Below are 11,699 nucleotides of genomic sequence, written 5' to 3'. Positions count from 1 at the left end.
ATATCATCTTTCATTTTCATTATCACAGTTCATCCATCTCTTTTTCGGCCTTCCTCTACCCTTATAACCATCCACATTCATATGCAACACCTTTCTTAAAATATTATCCTCGTTCCTACGCATTACATGTCCATACCATGATAGACGATTACTCTTCAACCTCTCCGACACCGGCGCCACTTTCATACTTCCTCTAATGTATTCTTTATCTTATCCATTCTTGTCACACCACACATCCACCTCAACATTCTCATTTCAGTTGCACGCAGTCGTCGTTATAACCATACACATTCATACATAACACCTTCCTTAAAATATGATCTTCATTCCTAAGCATTAGTCTCTAAAAAACTTAACTCTACCTGTTGGATTCCGAATCGTTATAAATTAATATATAAAAGAGAGAGTGGACTGTATTTATTGAAAAGAAAATAATTAATGGAAAAGGAAGTAAAAATACGATTTCGACCTGGAAGAACGTATTCCACACTCCGAACACCCCAAAGTAAGCAATGTAACACCAAACTTACTCACCTTTGCTCAGGAACGTCCCGATGTGTAGTACTGTTTAGTGGCCACGCACTCTACAGTGTATACTTTCATAAAAACAATTATATTATGTTAAATAAATCATTAATTATCTTGTTTTATATAGATAAAAATACGGAGCGTCCTTTTTATTCCAGTTCTTATTTTCAATTGTTTTTTTATTCTTTTTTTTTTTAATTTAAGTGGCCACATGTTTTTATATGTGGCCAGTATTACCAAGTACCCTTTGGTTCAGTAAGCAAATCAAATCAAAATCAAATCAAATCAAATCAAATTTATTTGCACTAAACATAGGTTTACATTGGTTGTTATTGTAATATAATGTCCCATTATGTTTTGCCTCATTAGGCATGCAAAATATATAAATTTTAAATATTATTTAATTATTAAATCAATTGTCATCAGAGAATTATAAATACATATTATTATTATTACATTATTATTAATTTAAAAACTCGTTTACGGAGTAAAAACATTTGTCGAGTAACCAACTATTTAATTTATATGTCAATCGTCATCGTGGAAGTGTCTTTATACCATCTGGTATTTTATTATAAATTTTTATCGCCATATGGACATTATTTTTGACCATACTTAATTTCGTTCCATGTATGTACAGCTTCGTTCCTACTCTCGATCTTTGACTTCTTTGGCTCATTTCTTTGGCTTATTTCTTTTGCAAGCCGGTGATACAACCTGCTTAGACTAAGAAGGTTCGGAATTCGGAACATTACCTTAATAGAGCAGGCTAAAAAAAAACTCTACCTCAACAAATCTGAAAATAAACCATTGTTAGAAATGACAATCTCAACATTTTTTTATAAGAACTAACGTTTTATTCGTGTAGTGTCTATTGAATGCAGTTCAGCGATTTCCCCACGATCGGGCGACAATGGTAGCGCATGGCAACAGTGGATGGTAACAGTGATGTCATTGAAAATGCACACGAGTGCGTGACTACAACAATCAATATGAAGATAAGGTTACAATTTGTCAGTTATAATGTGTGATCTTTCTACATTTCGATAAAAAGTTAGCTTATTATTTCTGTCTTTATGCTTTCTATATATTACTAGCCATACCCGCGACTTTGTCCGCGTGGAATTTAACAAAAAAGAGATTTTTCTTAAATAAAAGTAGCCTAACTTACTCCTTATTACATCAGCTACCTGCCAATAAAATTCACGTCAAAATCGGTCCAGCCATTTCGGAGATTAGTCGAAACAGACAGACAGACAAATATTGAAAAAAAATGTTATTTTGGTGTACGTACCGTATTTATATTCATATGCATATGCAAGTAGTAAAAAACAGTTATTCAATGTAACAAACAGACACTCCAATTTTATTTATATGTAAAGATAAAAAAATATTTCTATTTCTATTACACAATATGGTACACAGACAGACAAAAATTAATAAAAATATTATTTTAATGTATGTACCGTATTTATATTCATATGCATGTAGTAAAAAACGGTTATTTCTATATTACAAACAAACCCCAATTTTATTTATATGTATAGATAAAAAAATATTTCTATTTCTATTATACAATATGGTACATACAGTGCAATCAAACTGTCATACTTCCCAGCTAATAACTTCAAGTCATTAATCAGATATTTAACTAAATAACTGACCGCGTACTATTTCGTATATAAATCACACAATACGAACTCAAATGCCAGTAATTATTGACACGGATAGAACTTAAATAATGGATATTTTTGCTATACTATAATTTGGTAAAGGAAGCGGAATTATTAGTAATGTGCCTGTAGATTGCTATTGTACTGTGCGAGGAATCGAACCCGCAACCATGGAAGTAGAGGGTACTAAACCGCTATACCACCGGGGCCGAATAGTAATCACATATCTTAATAATATTATAAACACGAAAGTTTGTGATGCTTTCACGCAAAAATTACTGAACGAATTTTGATGGTAATTTACAGTAATATAGCTATATAGCATCAGAGCTATTTATAGTAATATAGCAACAGAACATTTTTTTTATTTATCTCAGGACAATACACACAGCGCCATCTAGACCCAAGTTAAGCTAGCTAAAGCTTGTGTTATGGGTACTACATAACTGATACAAATACATAGATTTTTTTTTGTAAATACATACAAATTGTGCCGTGCGAGGAATCGAACCCGCGACCATCGGACGTAAAGCGTCATGCTAGACCGCTGCCGATGGTCGCGGGTTCGATTCCTCGCACGGCACAAACATTTGTATTCATGACTATGATTGTTTGTATCTGTCTGGGTATTTTCTATAATATGTATGTATTTACGAAAAAAAATCGATGTATTTGTATCAGTTGTCTAGTACCGATAACACAAGCTTTAGCTAATCTTTAAAAAAAATGAATTTGAAATCTGTTATCATGATTTGGGCATTATATGTATCATCAACATCATCTCAGGCTCCAGCCTCCACGTCCACTGCTGAACAAAGGCCATCCTTAAAGATCTCCACGACGGTCCTGCGCTGCTCGCATCCATCGCCTTCCAGCGATCTTGACCAGATCGTCTATCCCCCTTACTGGAGGCCTTATTGTATGTATCTTTAGGTTTTTAAAATCTAACGTTTCTAACATATTATATTATAACAAAAGATTATTAAACAATGCATTACAAACATATAACGGAATCAGGTCTCGTGCATGATAACTCTTATCAGTATGTAAATAATCGTAATTTATATTATCTAAACTCGAGTCGAGTATAAATTTATTTTGACACTTTTAATTTTAATGGGAAACAAGCTCCCAAACTGATGAGTGGCAAGACTCACCTAAAATCATGAGCAGCACCACTTGTAACGTCATATGACACCCTTAATACTTTGTATTCTAGCTTAGCTGTTCCCGCGACTTCGTTTGCGTGGAATTTAACCTTATTTTTCTAAAATAAAATTAGCCTGAGTTACTCCTTATTACATCTGCTACCTGCCAAAAAAAGTCTCGCCAAAATCGGTCCAGCCATTTCAAGATCGGTCCAACCATTTCGTGTGTAGTATTTATATCCATATGCATGTAAAAAAAACAATTTTAATATTACAAACAGATATAATATGTAGATCACTAAATTGGGATGATTTGTATTCTTGTCACTTCACTTTGTCATTCTGTTATCACTGTTATAAGCCATCCTTTAAATCAAAACATAGCTTACAAATGAAAGCAACTTGGCTACTGAAATAGGTAAGAGATCGCCAGATAACTTTATATAAAGTGTACCTTTGTACTTACTTATATTCAAGATTTACTCAAAACCTATCCGCTTCTTCCAGTTAATAATGTATAAGTATCAATTATAAAATAATTTATACTTTATTGGGTAAAGGTAATAAATAAATACAAAATTCAATTAATAATCATATATTGTGATAACCCAAATAAAACTGGTAAATATCAAGAAATAACAAGAGAATCGTACAAATATAATGACCAACATAGTTTTACAGAGATAATACATGTTATTAATGTCAATAAAGATAACGCATTTAATCAAGTTCAAATTATTAATATTACTTATGTAAAAGATGGACAACGTATCTATTCTAAATTTATAAACAAACAACAAACAGCAGAATATTATTCTAATCACAGAAACAAATTCTAATAAGTACTAGTAGCAACAAATACAACAATAGAGAGACACACGTGTCATAAGAAGCGACACAAACAAAGTGCTTTTAAAATTGCTAATGAACGGTTGCTTAAACTTGGCACAATGTTTGTGCGAGACGTGAATACTGATTACACAAACGTTGGCCATACAAATGAGATAGCCCAACAAAACACGCAAGTACACATTAAAGACTCAACTTAAAATAAAGATAAACCACTTTAAATTGGCCGTATAACTATTAAAGCCATATGAACTAACATTTGTTACGAACTAGATAAAAATAGATGCAGATTTAGTGGCTATGAGGCCAACTAATGCATTATGGATCGCACTAATTAAATTTTACGCTTTTTATTTCGTGTACCTTTTAAGTAAGTATTACTTAAAAAGTATATTTTTGTTGTGTTTAATTCATATTTAGATAAATATGTGCATACATCAACATTTCTGCATCTTAACTAGTTTTATACAGTTTACGATTTAAATTTAATTTATTCTCTCTCTAATCGACTTTGTTTCTGTGAAATTATGATAGACCTTATTGTATTTACAGATAATAAATTATATAATATTTCTATTCATTTAAAAAATTCTAATGCAAGATAATATTCTTGGTCTTTTTGATCTAAGTTACAAAAAGTAGCTAGTAGTACTTTGTAATTTTTTGTTGCAGTAAAGTCACAAAAGGGACGTGATGTTTATGTTACACTTGCACTTTATATTGCAGATTAGGATGAAACTGTTACAACTGGTCTTGACATGTTTCGACCTGTCTCACAATATATTCGTATCCAGGTAGAGAATAAAATAAGACAGGTAGTGGCCACAGTTTATACCCCGTTTCACAACCTGCTCGGAGAGTTCATTGTTGCTATGCTTTTGTAATACAAAGTTATGAAACAATTTTAGTAGCATTAAAATAAAAAATGACGCTATCAGATTCTTTAACTATTCATACATTTTGCTGACAAAGACACACATCGTGAACGTTTTGTATTAATAGATTTTACATGATGCAATGAAGTTACCCAAGTAATTCGTCACACGATAAAATGTTTTTGCTTTTAAATCATTATGAAAACAAGCAACTCTGATATACTTTCTTATCATTATACAAACGAAGCAGTTAAGACCTTTATCATATTTTTAACTTCTTATATTATATTAATTAATACTGATTACGTTACGGCACAAATTCTAAAAGCAAACTATTCTTAGTGAGATGTGGGTTGTAACGTTTAAAATAGCTATGCTTTGTTATGTCAGTAAAAACTTGTTACCAAAAAGAACAATTGAAAATAACTTACGCACATATCGTGGACTATGAAATATAGTGATTTACATAAACAATTTTTAACTAGTAATAGAATATATGAACAATTCATCTATTAATAAATCTGATATACAAAATGCCTCTTAGTGTAGTAAATTGTCATCTCTCGAAGATTGACTCAAATTGCATCATTTGGTATTATGTTGAATTATTAAATATATCCATGACCTTTCTGTATAAAATATACTTTAAAATATATAGTTTTGTTATTATTATAAATATCAATCTATTTAACATCTTGAAGCAATCTCTTTTTAATATTTCTCGTAAGTTTTAGATTTCCAATTAGCAATTTTTTTGTTTTAGTAGTATCTACAATCATTATCTAAATTTATTAGTTTTTATCAAATATTTAAATATAAGAATCAACACAATCACTTTAGAAAATTAGACAGGTTATTGATGTTTTATTTACATACAACGAAAAGAGAAATTTATATTCATTTACATCTGTAACTAATATACAATTGATTTCTTCGGATGTTTTATTTATTTCCTAGTGATTTCTAGCGACGTCACCACAATTTGTGTTACATTGTTGTTGTTGTTATTACGCTTTTTGTACTGTATTCATTAAAAACTTTATGATATTGGACCGTGTTTCGCGATTAGTTTCGTCTTCAATGTGACTCACGTCCCCCCAAGGCCGGAACGCCGGCCGGCCTTACCTAGCAACATGAACGCCATTTTTTCATTTCTCTTTTTGTACAATTGTTTTGCGGACTCGCTGCCGCTGTTTAGGAAATTGTTACCGCTCCTCGGTTGCTACCGGGCTCGTTTTCGGCAACAATCACGCGCTGATTCTTTAATGATTTTATGTTTCTCTCTTCCTTTTGTGTAGCTGCGATTTATAATATTGCTTCCTGCATATTAAGTATTCTTATATCTTTACCAAAATTATCATCGAGGACGACCTTGATGGCTTTATAATTAATATTATTACGTATCTATGAACTATTTTCAATATACTAGAGAATATACATTGAAAGGAAAAAAGAGCGTTCAGAAAAACAAAAGATTAGATTTTTTTTGATAATATATCTAGTTGGAAGTGCTTCGGTAATGAATTGAATAGAATAAAATATTGAATTGCAGATTAGTGCCAAGTTTTTTCAACGAGATGAAGATGATGCAACAGTTTAACAACATTGAGTTGACTCTTCCATTATTGGTCTTACTTGTAGGTTATCTCACGCAACATCTACAAAAATAACGTTGTATATACATTTATTTATAAAAAGTATTTTTAATAGATTGATACGCAATCGTAAAACTTCAACAAAAACCATATCATATCAAAATAGATATATTATAATAAACATTTGCTAATGATCAGTCTAAAAACTAAACTAGTAAATTTAGAAAGGCTACGTCCATAGTCTGGTTTCATGGTTATTTCTGTTGAATTCGTATTGTTCTGAGATTATGATTACATAAAATATTTTTAGGTGGTTACTTACGATTCTTTGTATTCTTATGGCCCATTGTTTACATGTATCTAAACATTTTACTGATTATAATAAAATATAGAAAACAATAGAAAGACCGTGGTGTGAACACTCAAAATAGAAGCTGAGAATTATCTATTTTTCTAAATGAGGATTAAACAGTAATGAAATTATACATTTACTAACATTTGAACACACTTTGTCTGCTGTGATCTTATTCACAATAGCTATTAAGTTAGTTTTAACTGAATGGTCAAGAAGTTAAATAGATAAAGTGATTAAAAGATTATGTCGTAGTGAATTTTCTAAAATTTGAAATTTTTGGTCGTTTAAAACAGCATTTTATTAGAGTAGATAATACAGTTTTTCTTAATAGCTATTATCTCACATACTAGTTATTATTAAATAAATTTCCATACACAGCAAATGATGAAACAATAATGACTTTTTCAAATAGTTATAATTTACACATAAATATTAATATTATTTTTATTCCACATATGACATGAAATTTATTAATTTTTCTGAACTTTGGCACAGAATGAGAAGCTATCGTATCTGTTCATTATTTCTAGAACCTTCCATTCCTGGAAGTGAATACAAAATTACCACAAATGTTTAGAGCCGTAACCACTTCTTTTGTCCTTGACGGGTTATCTTTAATATATTGTGTAAGAACGTCCGATTAACTAGCCGTATCGACGCCTGATAACCACTAATCAGTACTGATAGCTTTAATAGAGAAAAAAACATGTCGATACCAGTCTATTTTGAAAATTGAAAAAATTTACATTTTGTAATAAAGAAAAAAATTGTTTCATTTTTTATCAGAAGACGAGAAAAAGTAATAGTAAAACAATTTTAAACGTCTTTGTTGTGTTTCTAGAATGTTATCTAAGAACGTCTAACTGGCTAGCCATATCGTCGCCGGCTGGAATTATCAATGCCGATAACGCATTAGAAAAACAATTTATATTGAACACAGATTTATAACATATAATTAACAAATTCATATGAAAAAATTACATTGTTAGATTACTAGAAAAAAAGTGAAAAATGGTATATCTTCTTTGTCCTTGGTGATTATCTTTAAAATGGTATTCAAGCTCGACTAGCCATATCGATGCCTGATAACTCTAATCACTCGGTTGTTAATATAGAAAATAACAATATACTTTAATTTTCGAAAACTACATTTTGAAAATAAAAACAATTAATTTGTATACAAAATCATAGTTCAATATAAACTCACATCCTTTACTCTAATATCTATGAACTACCTATACCTTTGTCTTTTCTAGACTACAGTCGATACATAGAAAAACTGATTGTTATAACAAAATAATATGACTAAACCTAAATGGAGTAACATCACATCGCTTTCGTAGATCAATAAACATCATTGTTATAAAATATGAATAGATTATAACATAACAAGATACGTTAGCGACACACAGTTAACTAAAACAACACAAAATAAATTATAAGATTGTCCGTTGACCAATTTCTTATTACATTATCTGTTATTCTTAACGATACACGTATATTTTAAATTCAGAACACTGTTTTTGAAAATCGAAACGACGGTTCCATCGATGGAACTAGAACAAAGAAGCCGGCCGGCTTACGCTCGGAAGCCGGTACAGAGCGACGCGGAGACGTCCTCCGAACACCGCGGCGGGGAGCGACTGGCGCGCGGGACCCCCGCGCTCGCCCGCGCCGCGCCCCGCGCACCCCCCGCCGCGGCTCTCTATATATATTGCGAGCGCTTCCCGATATCGCCAGTCCGTAACAGAAAGCGACAGGGTCGGGTGGGTCGAACAGTGAGCCAAGGGCGAGTGACGAAGCCCTGAGGTTACGAGATCAGATCTGATGCGGTCGTGTTAGCTCGGACGTTTTCAATTTCCCATCGATCTCTTCACGGTAACTAGTCGCCGGTCGTGAAACCGGTTGTTCAGTGCGAATTCGCAGTACAAAAGAGACTTGTGATATTTTTCTAGAATAAGTTCCGGAGCGGAACGGTTTAATTTTTCGTATTAAAAGTGTACAATATAAGTAAAAATTTGGAAAATATGGAGATTCTGCCGGTCACCAATCAGTTTAATGTTGGATTCAACAGTGATAAAGGTGAGTTGACTTTCTATTCTGTGTAGTGGTGAGGGAAGCGGTTGCTTTCTAACCGGCTCAGGTGTTGCTATGCGGCGCGCGCAGTACTTGGCCGCGAGCGATAAATTTAATGCCGAGATAAATTTGTGAATAAATAATAATCGATAGACTAGATAATGGTGAGACGAGATGAAATACAGTGAACAAGTGACCGGCCGGGGCCCGGGCGTACAACGTCAAGTACAGCTGACGTGTCAGCTGTTCCGCTGCGATGCGCTCCCTTGCCCTCGGCCGTGCGCTCGTTACACTCCATTGACATTTTCCCTTTGTTTTAAATTAGTAATTAAACTTATAATAGTGTTGTGAAATTTCAAAATAAAATAATATCGATAAATGAGAAATTCGAATTCTAAATTCAAATTAATTCGTAATTGCATTCGAAATTTAAACGTAATTTTCCTTTGTTATAGCATGGAATGGGCCGACATGGCGGGAAGCGCCGGTGCCGGTACCGACGGAGGCGGCGCTGGCTCAGAGGCTGGAAAGAGAGTTACGAGCGGCCAAGGGAGCCAGCGAGCTAGCGACCGCTGAAGTCTTAGTGCCAGCGGAGTTACTCGCGAGGGCGTCCCGGCAAACTCTAGCGTTAGCGGAAGGAGAGCCCTGTGGGTCTCGGGGTGCGGCGGTCATTGTCGACGTAGCTGGAAGAAGATTAGCAGCTTTCAAAATTGACCCCAACACTCTCACCACACATGAAATACACCTGCATTTGGAACACGATGCAACGAACTGGACTAGCCTGTTGCCGCAATTTTTAAAGTGAGTTCCCTTGCACTACTTTTATACTTGCAACAATAATTTGTAATTTTATAGTATGACTAAATAAATTGTAGTAGATATATGAAATATTAATTGTAATGACTTAATGATTATTTAATTACGTTGGCTAATTGTATATCGTTATTAACAATTGGTTTCTATTGTTATAGAAACTTAACGCGAGGCGGCACCATCATCATCAGCCCCCAGTTCACGATAGAAAAGAAGAAACTCTTCCGCGGCCAGGCCGAATGAACCGCCTGTGATACAAGCGCGTGATGCGAGCGAGCCGACTGACTGCCCTCCTCGATATCTACGTATCGTTATTTTAAAAATATCAATATTATTATATGTATATTATTATATATTTTTAATAAGAAAAAAAAGCACAGCGTGATATGTAATGTATAGATATAGAGTAAGCGCGCGTAACGGCGCGGTCTGTAGTTGTGTGCGGACGCGGCCGTACCGTCCAACCGGTGTAGTGATGCGAAATGGGCTTTGTATCGACAAAGTGTCGATATTCGCTGAACGACCGATGGTCGGACGGTGCGGCTGCGAGCGTGTACGTGCGGCGGCGCGCGGCGGCGAGCGTCGATCTCGTGTCCCTCCTTCACCTCCCCGCTCTCCTGTACCCACCGTTGCGCCCGCCCCCCCCGCGCCGGCCGCACTTATGTTAATCATTATATGATTATTGTTCGTATTTTATTATTGGATATTTTAATGATTGTGAGTGGTGTTGGTTGGACGCGTGAGTGGCGTGGCGGCGCTCGGTGCGCATCCCCATGATCTCAGTCGCCGCCGCGCGTGTGATACTGGTACCGTGAGCGACGTAGTCTTAGGTATTCTTTTTTGTTTCGAGTTCGATTCTATTCTGAAGTTGCGTAGAGTATTTCATGTATCGTAATTGTATTTATTAGAGTCGACCTCCCCGCGGAGGTCGTGGATATGTGTACGTTTTCGTAATTGTACTAGTTCGTACATTTGTTTGTGATACTACTTTTGTAATGTAAAAAGTTTAAAATGAGAAAAAAAATATATACTTTTATGAATGAGTACGTGCATGGGAATTATAGCGAGAGTTGTATCATAGAGTGGCGTGAGGAATCGGTGGCAATAAATGGCGAGGCGATCGCGCTACGCCGCGCTCCTCTCATAATGCAAAGATCTCAGATTATTTATAGGTTTAATAAAAAGTATTAAGTTATTTAAGTTAATATAAAGATTGTAATTTTTTGTAAGATTGTTGTCTATCGCTGCACACGGCCGCGATACGAGTGCGTCCATCGGACGTATAGATATATCATGTACTAACAGTACATATAATTTGACAATGTTATTGCAATTGAATGCATTTTCTTCAGCCAGTGTAATTGTTACATTAAATGTAAATCAATAGACTAACAGTTTTTAATAAAAATCTAAATGTTTGTAGGGTCCAGTATAAAACGCACAATATCATAGTACTAGATTTCACTTTCATCGAAAAAAAAAATATTTTAAAAATACTACAAAAACATGTTACTTTTAAACTTGAATTGTCAACATATACAAAACTAACAATAATAATAATTATCAATTGTTTATAATTGATATTTATTTGATAGACCGTAAAAGAAAATGTAGAAATTATTGAAAAAAAAAAATACATAGTTTCAATAATAGAAAGTACTTGTTTCAATAATCACTGCCTCTGCCTCCCGTTACCGGTTCCCCCAAACTCCTTCCCGCTATCCACTAGAATTAAGTGAAATTATTTGAAAGGCTCATTACAATGAACAAGAGAGGCTAAAAAAAGA

At 34.0% G+C, this 11,699-nt stretch overlaps 1 protein-coding gene across 1 annotated transcript; it reads left to right on the top strand.

Moving 5' to 3' along the window:
• The first annotated feature begins 8,930 nt into the window (after window positions 1–8,930).
• LOC131851237 (protein charybde-like) lies at window positions 8,931–11,406 on the top strand. Its single transcript, XM_059201703.1, has 3 exons — window positions 8,931–9,105; window positions 9,555–9,900; window positions 10,071–11,406. Exons 1-3 carry the CDS (start codon window positions 9,051–9,053, stop codon window positions 10,153–10,155), a joined length of 486 nt encoding a protein of 161 aa, XP_059057686.1. The 5' UTR covers window positions 8,931–9,050; the 3' UTR covers window positions 10,156–11,406.
• The last annotated feature ends 293 nt before the right edge of the window (window positions 11,407–11,699 follow it).

Source organism: Achroia grisella, unplaced genomic scaffold, assembly GCF_030625045.1.
Source record: "Achroia grisella isolate CSIRO2021 unplaced genomic scaffold, CSIRO_AGI_Agris_v1 utg782, whole genome shotgun sequence".
In the NCBI taxonomy this organism is placed as follows: Eukaryota; Metazoa; Arthropoda; class Insecta; order Lepidoptera; family Pyralidae; genus Achroia; species Achroia grisella.
Note: the sequence above shows the minus strand (reverse complement) of the source record. Positions and strands in the feature narration are given on the sequence as shown.